The 16,012-nt window shown below is 39.8% G+C and overlaps 1 protein-coding gene across 8 annotated transcripts in view; it reads left to right on the top strand.

Moving 5' to 3' along the window:
- The window catches only part of MYOF (myoferlin), a 137,937-nt gene that overhangs the window by 55,553 nt on the left and 66,372 nt on the right, over positions 1 to 16,012 (top strand). For 6 of the 8 annotated variants that reach the window (XR_004972182.1, XM_036336582.1, XM_036336580.1 and 3 more), the window contains exons 8-18: positions 2,310 to 2,372; positions 2,458 to 2,508; positions 3,916 to 3,946; positions 4,637 to 4,752; positions 5,471 to 5,597; positions 6,815 to 6,918; positions 8,872 to 8,940; positions 9,037 to 9,080; positions 11,929 to 12,011; positions 14,077 to 14,115; positions 15,372 to 15,496. Coding sequence is in view for 7 of the 8 variants with exons in the window: in XM_036336582.1 (XP_036192475.1) it covers positions 2,310 to 2,372; positions 2,458 to 2,508; positions 3,916 to 3,946; positions 4,637 to 4,752; positions 5,471 to 5,597; positions 6,815 to 6,918; positions 8,872 to 8,940; positions 9,037 to 9,080; positions 11,929 to 12,011; positions 14,077 to 14,115; positions 15,372 to 15,496 (852 nt within the window). In the remaining variant the exon portion in view is untranslated. The remainder of the gene's footprint in view (positions 1 to 2,309; positions 2,373 to 2,457; positions 2,509 to 3,915; positions 3,947 to 4,636; positions 4,753 to 5,470; positions 5,598 to 6,814; positions 6,919 to 8,871; positions 8,941 to 9,036; positions 9,081 to 11,928; positions 12,012 to 14,076; positions 14,116 to 15,371; positions 15,497 to 16,012) is intronic. The other 2 variants (XM_036336577.1, XM_036336579.1) reach the window with 1 other exon arrangement.

Below are 16,012 nucleotides of genomic sequence, written 5' to 3' on the forward strand. Positions count from 1 at the left end.
TAGCTTGGTTCTGTTGGCTTCTTCTGCAACATTCCTCCAAAAATACTGAATCCCTTCCTCAAAAATGCTGAATACCTGACTCAAATGCCACAGAACCCCACATGTAGGCCTGTGAAGAGAAATTACAGGTTTGGGGAATTTCGAGAGCCCAGATTTGCTCTATTGAGGAGATGCACTTATTTTCGTTTAAAAAAAATTTTTTTTTTTATTGATTTCAGAGAGGAAGGGAGAGGGAGAGAGAGATAGAAACATCAATGATGAGAGAGAATCATTAATCGGCTGCCTCCTGTACGCTCCCTCCTGGGGGCCAGCTCGCAACCTGAGCATGTGCCTTGACTAGGAGTCAAGCGGTGACCTCCTGGGTCACAGGTTGACATTCAACCACTGAGCCACCACAGCCAGCTGAGGAGATGCATTTCTGAGATTCCTCTGGCCTGCATCTCATGCCGTTTTCTGAGCCCAGGCCTTTCCTACCACAGTTTCTTATCACAGTTTCTCTTAGTTCCCTACAGCTTCTAATCCCAGCCCCAGCTTTTGTTCTTTTTTTCCTACCTTTGTTCACAAAGAACTGGTTTCTTCTGTCTGGTGTTCCTGTTTCTGCCCTTTGTTCAAGCTGGCCCCCAGCTTTGGAGAAAGCCCCATTTCCTTCTCACCTCTCTTCCTCCTGCAGTGAATCGCAGACAGCAGCCTGCAGATAAGGGACTCCGGAGTTCATTTCAGAGAGGGGTGGGTGCTCACTGAGAGGAGGCACTTGAAATGGACTTGGGGAAAGGCTGGGAGGTCATGTTGGAGGACAAGCCTGGACTGCAGGGAGGACAAGGTACTAGATGCGGAAGACCTATGAATGCGTTTATAATGCAGGATAAATATTTACTCAAAAACATTCTCAGGAGCCCAGCAAGATTCACCATCTCAGAATTTTCACATTTTAATGATTTTTTTTTTTTGAGATTAGATCTCTTGGCAAAGGGAAAGAATCAGGTAACTGAGCCAATTTATATATCAAGAAAGGAATTTTGCTAAAACATCACTAGTTTATGTACATCTTCTTAACCAAGTGATTAAACATGGTATCACCAATCATGAGTCAGACTGACATGTGTGTCCTGATGTGATCTAATGGAGTAATCATCACCTGGGTTGTTTTTTGTCCAGTGGTCAAAGTGACTCTAACAGTGAGGCATCATTCACACAAATCCAGATTGTGGGGTATTTTCAGCATAACCAGTCATGACAGACAAAAACAAACAACAAAAACAGGCAGGAGTTCTGTTCTAGATAAAAGGAGACTAAACAGACACAACAACCAAAAGCAATGCATGATCCTCAAGCGGTCCTAGATTTAAAAAACTTTTCAGGACAATTGTAGAAATTTGAATGACTATATGTTAGCTGTTATATTTCTTGGGTGTGATAATAGAAGTGTGATTGTATACAACGATGTCCTTGCTCTTAGGAGATGCATGAGAATCTATTTTAAGGAGTGAAGTGTTAGGGTACCTAGAACTTTCAAATAATTCAGTTAAAAAAAAAGGAGACATTTCACTAAACCTGAAATGTCCCCCAAATGGTAACAATTGGTGAAACAAATGAAAGATGGTATTTATTTTACTGTTTTTTCTATTTCTTTGTAGACTTAAAATATTTATAAGTAAAAAGTAGGAGAAAAATGTCTCAGTTTAAGTAAATGCTCAATCTTTCTCTCTTAGAAGTAAACTTTATTGGTACATAAAACTCGGTTTTATGTACAACCTCTATGTATCCAATATTTATCTCCCAAGAATCAACTTTCTTAAACTTAGCTGGTACAGTGAGTTAAAATGTGGTCAATATTGACTCTATGGAGGCACTAACATTATCTAATGGGCAAAGTTGACTTTGAAGGTGTTTTGTTAGAAAGAACAAAACTAGAGTCACTAAACACAAATGATAGAGTTAAAAACCATAGAATTAAACTCAACTTTCCAGGTCATACAGGCCCTAAGCATAAGATACAACCTTAAATCTTTACTTAATTAAGCTAGTATCTGGTCCCAAAAGAATAATCTTATTTAGGTAAATAAACACTATAGTTGTTACTTAATCTTTTTTTCCTTTTTCAACATGCAGAGGTGAGTTTACTATCAAGCTCATGAAGCTTAAGCCTTGGGGCCTTTTCTCAGGCCTTGCAATGTGTTCACATGGTCAAATCTAATACGGAGTTTGTGTGTTGTATTTTTTGGGAGGGCCCGCAATATTACAGTTTCATACGCACTAAACCTGAGTTCATTCTTGCTAACATTCAAACAATCTTATCTTTGTTTTGACAGTTGTTTTTCTACAATGTCCACATAACCCCTTCTGAGTTGATGGATGAGATCATCAGCATTCGGGTAAGGGGGCCACGGAGTAGGAAGGTGGTGCCCACTGTCTGCCAGATAAAGCCACTAATCTTTCCCCCACTCTTCTTTCTTCCAGGTTTATAATTCCCATTCTTTGCGGGCAGATTGTCTGATGGGGGAATTTAAGGTGGGTGACAGCGGTCAGTTTCATTCAACTTATATCAAAGATGGGCACTTTCATAATGAGGAATCAGGTTCCTGGCCAGATCTCAGGATGCCCATCTTGGTGACATCTTAAGGTTATGTGTCAGGGATTGATGCCACGATCCTTGCTGAGGGCCGGTATACCAGCAGGATATGAATGCCCCGGGGACCAGGAACCAGCTGCATGTCTGGGTGTAGTGACTTCCAAAGTACGACACTTAGCAGCACCCTAAAGCAAGATAACCTGAAACTGCCATATTGGGTCCTTCCCAGCATCCCAGCTATGGACAGAAGCCAGTACACTGCTTCAAAGGGAAGGGGTGATTTATGGCAAGAAGCTCATCACACAGCTGCACTTACCAGTGGCCCCAGGGCACCATCTACAAAGCCAATTATTATAAATCTGGAGGATAAAGGCAAGCCAAACCAGGGATGAGAATCAGGGTGCTTTTCCAAGTAACAAACATTAGAATTAAGGACACATACTTGATGCCTTATACATGGAATGGGCTGCATCTCAAAGGAAGGAGTTTGCAGTCATGAGAGGTCCTAGAGCAGCCGTGGGCAAACTACAGCCCGCGGGCCGGATCCGGCCCATTTGAAATGAATAAAACTATTGAAAAAAAAGACCGTACCCTTTTATGTAATGATGTTTACTTTGAATTTATATTAGTTCACACAAACACTCCATCCATGCTTTTGTTCCGGCCCTCCGGTCCAGTTTAAGAACCCATTGTGGCCCTCGAGTCAAAAAGTTTGCCCACCCCTGCATCTCAAAGGAAGGAGTTTGCAGTCATGAGAGGTCCTAGAGGTTGATCTGGGTCAGGCAGACCTGTGTTCATACCCTGTCTGCCACTAACCAGCCACATGTCAACTTCTCTGATCCTTAGTTTCTTCATCTGTAAAATGGGATCATGGTGAAGATGGAATAAATGAGATAGGATACATAAAATATCTAGCATAGCACCTGGCACATTGGAGTGCCCAATCAATGACTGCATTAATATTAGCATTAGTTGGAGGAGTAGAGTGTTGGATAGGCAGTTGGGCCAGGTGACTTCCTGTAGGGTAACCACCAGTCCAGGTTTGCCTGGGACTAAGGGGTTTCATAGAATGTGAAACTTTCTGTGCTACCAGAAAGTCCCAAGCAAATAGGGACACACTGATCACCCTACTTCCGTGGTTCCTTCCTGCTCTAAGACTAGCTCATTAATTCAAAATGATGGACGGAGGTTCTCCTATATACCACACACAGAGAGTGCGATGGAAATGTTGAGTCCCAAAGAAATTTAAGTCTAGTCAGGAGCATTCTATTTAAATATAATAATGATGGTTTCTTTTATTTTAAAACTTATTTTAAAATCCAAACTCCTTTATTATTTTTTCCCAGATTGATGTTGGATTCATTTATGATGAACCTGGTAAGCAATGTTCTCTCCATGAACTGGAAGATTCTGAGAATCAAGAAAATTGGGAGGATCAAGGAATAAAAAATATTTTTTTCTTGATTGAGGAGGGGGAAGGATACTTAGTGGGAAAGAATAATAGTATGGATTTTATTTTTTAAAATCTAATGGTAATTATCTTAATGTTCACAAATAGGTAATTCCTCTGTTTTATGAGGATATTTGCATCTTGTCAAAGTCAAGTGATGAAACCCATTCATAGAGTATAGAGAGCCTTGTTTGGGTTACACAGGGAAGGATGGGGATGGAGGCCGTGCAGAATGGAGGACATTAATTCAGACACTCATCTGGGGAAATTGGCGTGTTATGATGACACTTTAGAGCAGTGGTTCTCAACCTTCCCAATGCCACGACCCTTTAATACAGTTCCTCATGTTGTGGTGACCCCCAATTTCATTGTTAAAAATTGAACACAATTAAAGCATAGTGATTAATCACAAAAACAATATGTAATTATATATGTGTTTTCCGATGGTCTTAGGCAACCCCTGTGAAAGGGTCGTTCGACCCCCAAAGGGGTCGCGACCCACAGGTTGAGAACCGTTGCTTTAGAGGCCATGTTTGTTTGTCTGACAGCAGATGAAATCACAGACCCGTCGGCTTCCCTTTAAAGTGCCCTTGTCCTTTACTCCTTTTTTATTTTAGGTCACGCTGTCATGAGAAAGTGGCTTCTTCTCAATGACCCCGAAGATGCCAGCTCGGGTGCTAAAGGTTACATGAAAGTCAGCATGTTTGTCCTGGGAACCGGAGATGAGCCTCCTGTGAGCCCCTGCATTTTCTGCCATTTACGCTTTTCACTGCAAAATAGGACCAAGGGTTAAGCAAGGAGGCATCAGTACTTAAGCGGAGCCCAGCTTCTAATTAAGACCTGTAAACCCCCAACTCCTCCTGTTTTTCAAAAGCTCTTCTTTTCTTTGTGGCAGAATTATTTTCTAGCTCACTTAGACGCCTTCCTGGTGTCTGTGAGTGGGTGTTTCTTTCAGTATAGATATATGTGTTTTTAGGACTTTGTTGCATGAGTTTATCTATAGAGCATAGCTCACTTGCAGAATCAGACATTGCTACCTAAAAGGACAATGTCATCTAGAAAACTGGGCAGCAAACACGGGAATAATGAGAGGGCAGAGAGAAATCAGAAGAATTTCAGGTTTCTCTCCTCCTCCTCCTCCTCCTCCTCCTCCTCCTCCTCCTCCTCCTCCTCCTCCTCCTCCTCCCTCTCTCCCTCCCTCTGGCCCCTCTACTATTCTGTGCTCATAAAATTACAGAACACATTATTCTCTCATGGTGTCTTGATTAAAGAAACATGCGCATTGAATTTTGTAGAGCAGTTTTGTTGAATTGGTGGCTGAACTCTGAAGCCTGAAACAGGAAACCCTAATGGAAACGGCTCTGATTGGTGTGGTTTTACAAGCATCAGTTTGGGTTCTTCCAAGCGCTGCTCTTCTGTGTGTGTAATTTGTTATTGTGTGTCCCCACCAGGCTGAGAAACCAGATCGTGATAATGACAGTGACGATGTGGAGAGTAATTTGTTGCTCCCTGCTGGCATCGCCCTCCGGTGGGTGACCTTCTTGCTGAAAATCTACCGAGCAGAGGACATCCCCCAGAGTATGTAATGATTTCATCCTGCTCCAGATTATCAGTTATTTTCATGATTAGATGTGTTAAAATCATACTCCGAATAGGGATTGGCGCTCCCTATCATATGGTTTTGTTTGTTTTTTCTTAAAGGCTTTCATGACTTATTTTCATTCATTTTGGCCCCATTGCAAGCTCCCTGAGCTGGTTCATGAGGTAGCCAATTGGTCACTGGTACATGTCTTTTGGTTGAGTCTTTTGGCCCATTCTTCTTCATCCTTTCTTTCTTTAATGTTCCATATCTTCTTGTTGTTCTAGAGAATATGAAAGAGAGGTCAGCAGTCAGCACTTCCAACTCCTTTCATCCCCCCAAAAATGTGAAATTTTATGAACAAATAAATGTGTTTGCCATTGGATTATTAAAAATGGCTGAGCAAAGGGTAGTTAAATGCCAATAAGTAAAAGCCTGTCAGTATTGTCTTAGGAGATATGTGTTTTAAGAGATTGGATGCATTTGATGTTCATAGAGACTAGTCCAGCATCCTGTCCTCCTGGCCTGGCTTATATGCTTCCTGTTGGACCTGGGACAAAGGACTCCTTACCGGGGGCAGCACCCACTACTCAGGCCATGATCGCTTCAGAATTGGCCACTTTTCCTGGGAGCACCCCCTTCCCTTTTTAAAGTCCCTATAATGACACCCCATACCATATGTTCCTCAGAAATATTTTGAATGAGGTAAATAAATTAAAACACATTAAAATTCCTACCTACATAATCGAGTTTGTTAAAATAGAGAAATCTGCTGTTTATAAGTGATTAAATGTGTTATTTATGATTATGCCAAATTTCCCTGAATTTATCTGAAAAGTCAGACTAGGCCGATATCATTTTGACCTAAAGCACCTTTTCCAAATTAAAACCAGGCCTGAGTTTGAGAGTTGTCTCTTACCCTCCCTGAATGAACTTTTTATTTCTACTTTCTCCTCAATAAATGATTGATTCTCAACAGAATATTTTATCAATTTATTTTTCAAGGTGTTCTTATTGATTTTAAAACTCTTTGGGGAGAAAACATTTTCTCTCTCAACCAAGACACAAGGAATTTCTGCAACACAGTGCTACTTTTGAGAACAATTTTTTTGCCACAATATTCGTGTATAGGAGAACATTTTTAATTTTGTGAGTGACTTCCAGTTCTTTAAGAGAATCAGATTTAATTTCTGCCGTGTGACATGTTACTTTCCAGTGGATGATGCCTTCTCTCAGACGGTAAAGGAAATCTTTGGAGGCAATGCAGATAAGAAGAACCTAGTGGATCCCTTTGTAGAAGTTTCCTTTGCTGGAAAAAAGGTTTGTGTGTGATCTAAATGCAGATGCCTCTAGAAATAAATACTATATAAACCTCTGCTTCCCTTGGTGTGAGTTCCTGCTAACTCTTCGCTGAAGTGGCCCCTGATGAGCGGGCACCCTGCAGGAACGCAGATTATCTGAGTGTGCACATGCCAGACTCTCCCCAGGTTTATTTTGCAGTGGAAAGTATGCAGGACTCAAATTGGAAAACTCAATCTTTTGAAAAATGTAAATTGCGAAAGCTACTACTGAATTATTTGGATTTATTTCCCAGGTCCAAATGTTATCTTCATGTTAAGCAAGCTACCTAGCTAGCTGTCATAATCCCTGGTAAATGTCCTAGAATCTAGCTCCCCAGTGCCCAGCTGTCCACTCCTGTCATGTTTCCTACCTCCTATGCCCAGGGGAGTTGCTGAAACTAGAGGGTCAGGCAGGGGACCCCATCCCTGTCCTCTGGGGAAAGCTGGGGGACTCTTGGTGTAAAAACACAGGTAACCACTACTTTTATCTACAAATGTCGTCAAAGGCTCGAGAGTGGGATTCCATAGTAGAATAACACCCCTCCATGGACAACTGTAGGCATGAAAAACTAGTATTTTCTATGTAGTTGAACCATTTGTTTATGTAAGGCAGATTCGGCAAATGACACATGGACTGGGCGTCATTTCCTAGGAGTCGATGGAGAGCAGCCGCAAAGCCCTGAGGTCTGGAGTGAGAGGAGGCCTGATTTAAATTCAGATTTTACCCCACTCCATAGGCAGTTAAGGCAAATATTGTAACCCCTGAGTCTCAATTTCCTGAAATATTAATGAGGATAATGAGATTCTCATAGGAGTGTTGAAAGGATTCATCAGTTCGAGAAGTAATTGTTGGAAGTCTATTTAGTATTAGATACTGTCCCATGTGTTGGGATATAGAAGTGAGCCATTGCTCTCATGGAGCTTAAGGGACAACAATAAACAAGCTAACAAGTCATTAAATAATTCCAGATAGTGCCAAGCACTACACAGAAGATAAAGCAGGGGACAAGAAGTGATTGTGTGGGGTTGAAGGGGTATTTAGCTAGGATATCATGTGGCCACCTTTGAGGAAGGGACATTGCGCAGAGGCCTGGATGATGCAGAGGTCTGGGGTGGGGGGTGGGAGGTGGGGAAGCTTCCAGAGAGAGGGAGTAGCAGATGTAAAGGCCCCAAGGAGGAGACACATTTGCAGCCAAAGAACATCCAGGTGGTTGGAGTGGCGAGCAAGGGGGAAAACTAAGAGAGAAGGTTAGAGAGATGTGGGTGGTGGGGCAGTAAGGCTTCATCAGCCAGAGGTCAGACCTGGACTTTATTCTAAGTGTAACTGGGAGCTCATGGAGGAGGCTACACAGGGGAGTGACATGACAGTGAGCAGGCAGGAGAGGAAGTGACCATCTAGGTAGGAGCCAACTGCAGGTGTCTGGGGCAGATCAGGGTCCACATGAAGATGAGGGTGTCAGGATTTACTCATGGATTGGATGAGGTGTGTGATGGGGAGAGAGAGGCGGCTGACTTTGTTGTAAGCCTAAGCCGCCTGGTGAACAATGATGGGAAGACTGGGACAGGAGCCACTTTGGGGAGACAGAGGAGGGGTTGGGTGCGCAGAATCAAAAGACCTGTTTGGACATGCTAATGAAGATATGGTTATTAGGCAGTATGTCATGAATGCTCAATAAACATTAATCTTGCCTCATTGCACTCGCACAATGTTAGAAATCTGGCAATTGGAAACTTTTAGCCACAGAAGTAGCAGAGATCTTAAACCCATGTCATATTTTACCAAATCATTATCAAGAAAAATAACCTTTAACCAGGTTACTAGGTATATAACTTATAAGTAAACTGCTAGAGTCATATTCTAGTATGCATATATTATAAACTTTTAGAAATTAGAAACCTGAATACCTACTGTTTTGCTTTGACGATTTTACAGGTTTGCACAAATATAATTGAGAAAAACGCAAACCCTGAATGGAATCAAGTCGTTAATCTCCAGATCAAGGTTTGACTTCCTTTTCTTTCAGAAAAATAGACTACTTACTTTCATAGTTACTGAGTAAATTGAGAAATAACTACCTTTTTTTTTTCTTTTGCACAGTTTCCGTCAGTGTGTGAAAAAATAAAACTAACAATATATGACTGGTGAGTTAAAAATGGACTTGTGTCTAATTCAGAATTAAAGAATAAGACATTTGGATATTAAGGAACATTACTCTAGATCACCTGACTCTTATATTTAAGCATATTTGCTTTTCTCCCAGAGGGAAGGAATAAACTATTCTTGGAACTGGATGTTTTCTTTAAAAATGATAATAGTGCTGTTGCAGAAGAATTTTGAATATCTTAGTTCAACTGTTCATAAACAAAGAAGGAAGAAATGATCTGAAAATGCCCAAGATAATGAATGAAATACCATTAGGCTGCCCAAAATGTCATGGAGTAAACCACTTCTTGGGAAGAATCACCAAAATGTTCTGTTACTATTATTGTTAGAAAGGAAAATGGACAGAGCTACCTATCTGAATGCAGGGAATTCTTTAAAAGGTTCTGATGGGATTTTTATTAGACCAACCTCCTAGCAGTGATTGGCCACAATGAGACCATTCTTGAGTATATTCTAGTTAGATGGGGCATTCAATTAGCAGCCTTTAGCTCCCTGAGAGTGGCAAATATCGTCATCATCATCATCACCATCATTATCAGTGTTTATTATGATGTTTGCTACTAGTGACCATGATTAGCTTGTTTTACAGATGAAGACACTAAAGCTCAGAGAGGTAACTTGCCCACAGTCACTTAGATAGTTAGTCAGTTGGGCCTCCTGTTTGGACTTAGCTTTTCCATTAGCCAGATGCTTTTGACTTCCATGTCAATACCCTCTTGGTACCATGGCAACAGGGCACTTTGGGAAGAGAAAAGGCTTCATTTTGTTCAATGACCCCATCATTATCAGTTAATTGAGAGCCAGGAAGGGGCCTATGACAAAGTGTCCTTTTCCATGAGTGTGAGATAGTTTTAAGGCACTTAGAACCTTTGGTGACATTCTGACGGAGCTCCAGGAGCCCTTGGGAGTGTGGGTTTGAACTCTGTGTAGCTTGGGTGACCACTCTGGCCTACAGGCTCTGCAGTGAGCTTATTGCTGATTGAATCAGAGTTGCCTGTGGTCAATACACATGTAGGGTTTTTTCCTGACCTTGTCTGCCCCTCCAAAGCAATAGTGCAAATTAGAATGCACAGAGAAACCCTTTTAACTGGGGATTTCTTGGATCCAGATCTGAGGTTACATACCTTGTAGCATATTTGCACAATACCTTGAAGGAAAGCTAAGGATTCTTTAAATTTAGTCTAGACCAGGGGTGGGCAAACTTTTTGACTCGAGGGCCACAATGGGTTCTTAAACTGGACCCGAGGGCCGGAACAAAAGCATGGATGGAGTGTTTGTGTGAACTAATATAAATTCAAAGTAAACATCATTACATAAAAGGGTACGGTCTTTTTTTTTTTTTTTTAGTTTTATTCATTTCAATTGGGCCGGATCCGGCCCACAGGCTGTAGTTTGCCCACGGCTGATCTAGACCCTTCTGGATGGACAGAAAAGCTGCAAGCTCTCATGCCAATTGTGTTTAATTAGTAATTTTCTACATCCTAATATTATTATCCTATATAATAAAAGGCTAATATGCAACTTGGCCAAAAGGCAGAACAACCAGTTGCTATGACATGCACTGACCACCAGGGGCAGACGCCAGGCTCATGCTGGGCTAAGCTATCAGTCGGACATCCCCCGAGGGCTCCCAGACTGCGAGAGGTCACAGGCTGGGCTGAGGGATAACCCCCACCCCCGAGTGCATGAATTTCATGCAGCGGGCCTCTAGTATATTATATAATGTGTTATATTATATATAACAGAGTGGAGTGAAAATAGCTTTATAGTTGTGAGTGCACAAAACACAGAGTTTATTCTTGTATTACTATTTATTAATTATTGTGTTATTTTCCATACTATTGTGTTATTTTCCAGACCTATTCTTGCCTGACCCTGTATATCATATATAATAATACTATAATATATAATATTATATTGTAGAATAATCTTTCCTCAAAATACTGAGTCTTTACTCCCTCCCATGGAGTCCTAATCTTCAGAGTGGGTATGCCACTAAATGGTATAAAGAAGAGGAGGAATTAAAGAGAGGATGTTATTAATATAAACCTTATTTTTTACACCTACTATGTGCTTGGCCAGAGAGCATTTCATGAGTTAGGCTCACAGACTAAGGTACCCATGGAGAGATACACAAAGTTATATATACTTATAGTGGGCAAATTTGTCCCTACCATATAGATAATAAGATTTAGGTTCTAGGCAAGCAACTGTAGTCAGAAAAATAGTATCTATCACACAGTAGTGCTCAATAAGTATTTGAATCGAATTGAAAAGGAATTTTTCTCCCTATGAAGGACCCTTAGATATAGTACATTGTAGTTATTAAACCAGCATAGTAATTAGTATGAACACGCTAAAATAAGACATGCACTTATTCTATGAAATATGATTATGTTACACTCCTTATGCAATGTGCCTATAATTGGTTCATTCATTTTATGATAATAGTATTGAGTGTGGCCATATGCAAATCTCATGACTTCTGTAAAAATCTCAGTTTCCATAAATGAAATGAGTTGTCCAACTAGATCAGTGTTTCTTAAAGGATGGTTGGAGGACCATTTGCATCAGAATGAATTAGGAAATATACTTGTTATAAATGCAGACTTGTTCTTCACCCCTACTTTTAGTGAATCAAAAGCTTGAATAGGAGATGAGAGTTGGGGGCGGGGGGTTTCAAGTGATTTTTTATAAGTGCAGTAATGCTGAGGCCCACTGGACAATGATTTCTGAGGTCTAGGGTCTTTTCCAGCTCTATCTTATTATTGTTGAAATGAAGATACATCCTCATAGGTGGAGGCCTTAACCTGTTTTTTTACACAGGGACCGTCTTACCAAAAATGATGTAGTTGGAACAACATATCTACAGCTTTCTAAAATTGCTGCCTCTGGCGGGGAAGTGGAAGGTAAGTCACACAGCAGGGCTGGAATAAGACAAGGTGCAGAACTTCTGAAGGAATGAGCTGGGGTAGCCCCATGGCAATGGACTTGGTTTCTTAAAAGCCAAATGTGATGAGCCTAGTGAACCATTTCAGGGATGTTCTGGTGATGACCAGAAAACAACTAATTAGTAATTAGTAATTAAGGCAACTAACAGTTTGAAGATTTTAGCTTTCTTGCTCCCATCCAAAAATTCTTTCCCAGAAGCTGTTTTATAAATGTTGGGTGTCAATACAGAGTGCTTAGCACCTTATTTTTTAGATTGGCATTGAAACAATTTCACCAAAATATAAATTATATTCCCTTTCTTAACTGATTTCCTTGGCAGGAACCAGGAGGCCAGACGGCAACGAACCATGTAATCTTTGCTCCCTAAGATCATGTGTATTTTGTTTTCATGCGTTTTGTGCTAACAGGCATCAATAACCACTACACTTTTCTTTTTGATGTTTTCCATACTGAGAACTAATTGCTTATACCTGGCATTATGGTTCTGTGTGTATGTCAGAAATTATAATAGGAAATGAAGGAGAAAAATTAAGATGGTAAGATAAAATATTTAGTGTTAAGCAATAATAACAGCAGCTTATTTTTTGTTGTCTAAATAAAATAACGAAAATTCTTATAATTGCTAATAGATTCAACATATTGAGTAAAGTGAGAGAAGTTGAGACAAGATTTTGTCTTGCGAAACCTAAGGTGCCTCTCATGTTGCTCAAGAGAGGACCTTATAGGGATGTGAGTTGTTGTTTTTTCAATGTTAATCTAAACAATACGTAGCATGAGTAAGAATCTGGAAGATAATAGAGATATGGTAAAGAAGCTATAGATTTCCTCCCTCAAGAAGGAAAAATAGGGCAATTAGAAATTCTGAGAAAAACTGAACAAAGTAGATATAATCCAAATATAAAGTCCAAATATTTTTGGCAAATGGTAGGAGTTAGGAAAGAGATTTCTTCGGAATATTCTCTGCTGAGTGGCATAGGGGACCATGCTGCTAGAACAGCAGGTAACAAAAGAAATGTAATTATACTCTCCTTTTCTCTGCAGAGAACAATATTGATATGGTTGTTATAATGTAAGCATTATTAATTGGTTTTTTATTTGTTATAAAGTCAGCAGTCAAAGCTCTAAGCAGAATGTAAATTTCATCACCCATTGCAATGTAAAAGTGAAAGTACAGAAAATAGAGATTAGAAGGAAGAAAAGGAAGAGGAATGGAGGGGAAAGAAGATGGGCTACTAGCCTCTTCTTATCAAGTGAGGAGTCCAGATATAAAGACTGAATGAAATCATTGGTTTGATAAAGATTGGTTAAAGACTAGGTTAAAGGTAACCAAATGAGTAATTTTAAATCATGCTATAACTATATGGAGGGAAGGTAAATATTATTAAATTCATGTATCATTAGCAAGAAGTTATTAAATAATTACCTAAAGATAATTATTCAAGAAATATTAAGACAAGCCTTTTTCATAGTGATAAGGTGGTAACAGCCATCATTTATAAAAACAGAAATTGTTAGTTGCAGCCCCTGTGTCTGAGGTCTTCTCTCCCTGCCGGCCCTTCAGACAGTCTGTTACAGGGTCTCTAAATAACAATGAGCAGCATGCATCTCCCCAAGAGAAACAAGCAATGTACCATAAACTACAGGCCTCAGACTACCTTAACTTGGATTTTCTAGCCTTGATCCCAACTAAGCAATACATAAGACAAGCAAATATTTTATTAAAAACACAAAATGTTGGTAGCATCACCAGACCTCCTTTGTTGGCGAGAACCTGACCCTTCTCAGATGCCTGGTGGCCCTGGGACTGGAGAGACTGGGTTATTTCACATTGTCACAAAGTATCGAGCCATTTTGCATTTAACCAGTGATATTTGTACAAATTATAACAGGGTCATGTGGCTTGGGTCCGAATTTGGGATTTTTCTGGTGTTGCTTGGATCTGGATTTGGTTAATGTTTCAATGTCTCTTTTATAATGCTGTGTTTCTCATGTTGTTTAACCAATTATATTTTTACTATGTAGATTTCTCATCTTCGGGATCTGGGGCTGCATCATATACAGGTTTATGCTTTGTAATTTTGCTATCTTCTAGAGCTTCCTATTTACTCTTATCATTTGATTGCCTTTAAACCCTTTTTATTTACAACATTTTGCTGTCTTAAAAATAATTTTTGTGTTAGTGCTGTATAGTTGTCCTGCATGGCTAAGCTTAAAACAGATGTGCAACCAGGCATTGCTCCGTGTCTCACGTTTTCACCGAGATGCAAACTGTCCTATTGGCTTCACTGTGAATAACTGTTTGTGAGACATAACACTTTTTTTGTTAATGTTGTTTACGTTTCATACAGAGAGATATATGGGGCACTAAATCAATTGTTCAAAACGTATGAAATGACTTTCCCCCACCTTCAACATGGATCTCTAGGTTGGAAGATACTGTTTTCCGCTTTGTACCTTGAAGGTCCTCACCTTCCAAACATGAGGGGTCATAACCGGTCCTTTGGTTTGCACAGCTCTCACCATTTATTACAAGTTTGCTCAGTGCTCTCTCACTTGACCGTCACAACTCTCTTAGGGCAGATGTTGTTCCCCCGGTAGATATGGGTGCTGAGGTTTAGATAGGTTTGTCATCTGTCAAACCCATACAGCTCTTACATTTCCCCACAATCTCCCTTTGACCCTGCTAATTCCTAATATCGCCCTCAGTGCCCCTCATTGGTGAATACTCTTTCTAAGACCAGGTAGCAGAACTAAGGAACATATTGTTTGTTCATCAGAGACAGAATGTAGTGAATGGGGACTTCATACTGTTTAATGTATATCATATGGTCTTATCACCATAGGCAGGCAGCTTATTGTTACATATAAAAATCTTAAATCTCATATATTTTAACTTGAGACTAAATCATATTTTTTGGAACAAAGTTAATCTGATATATATCATTTAAATGACTCCCCAAAACAATATACTCTTTACCCCAATTGCCATGACATGTTTAACATGATGCCAATTATAAACTTACAAAAAAATGTGAAGATCATCTTGAAAGCCTTATTATTCTTTCATTTGAATAACATTGTCTTTTTTTTAAGAATAACATGTTTACTTGAATTACCTCAGAATGTTTTTATTTAATATTTTATAGCAATAAGAAAAGGGAAACTGGCAAGTCTCACAAGTACTTATAATTTCCACTAATACAACTAACTCACAAAATGGAGAAAAATAGTCTCACCCAGCCAACTAATAACTAATATTTATTTCAACAGATCAAATGTTTAAAAGCCTAAAATTTAATGATGACATTATCTCTCAGCAAATACAGGAGAAACAGAGGTGGGCTTTATTCCAACATTTGGACCTTGTTATCTGAACCTTTACGGAAGCCCCAGAGAATACACAGGATTCCCAGACCCCTATGATGAGCTAAATACTGGAAAGGTTGGTTTCTCAATTAAGGTTTGTTATTAATGAACACTGTTAAGGAGGTTCCTTCTTGTAATGGTTGTAATTACGTCTCATATTTAGGGGACCTCCCCCCATACAAATACACACACACACACACACACAGACCTACCACATAACTGATGAAGTGTTGGAGGATAGACATCTCATGCTCAAGTCTTAGATTATAAGAATAGGAAAGGATCCTGGAGGTCATCTGATGTGGTAATTGCCAGTACATTGCATGGCTATTCCCTATACTTAGAACAGATGTCAAGAATCAATGGTGGATTTCTTTGCTAATCAGCAAATGTGCTGCTTCAGAATTCTGTTCAACACCATGTTCTAGGAATTTACCAAATGATTGGAGGTGATATGCTTGGTGAAACTCTTTGTTATCTCTGGCCTGATCCAACCTCTTTATTTTGAAGGTGAGGACATGGAGATCCAGATATGGGAAGTGATCTTTCTATTACATTAGAAGCCGAAGTAATCTCTTTTAGTTAGTTCCCC

The sequence above is a fragment of the Myotis myotis genome, unplaced genomic scaffold, assembly GCF_014108235.1.
Source record: "Myotis myotis isolate mMyoMyo1 unplaced genomic scaffold, mMyoMyo1.p scaffold_m19_p_15, whole genome shotgun sequence".
NCBI lineage: Eukaryota > Metazoa > Chordata > Mammalia > Chiroptera > Vespertilionidae > Myotis > Myotis myotis.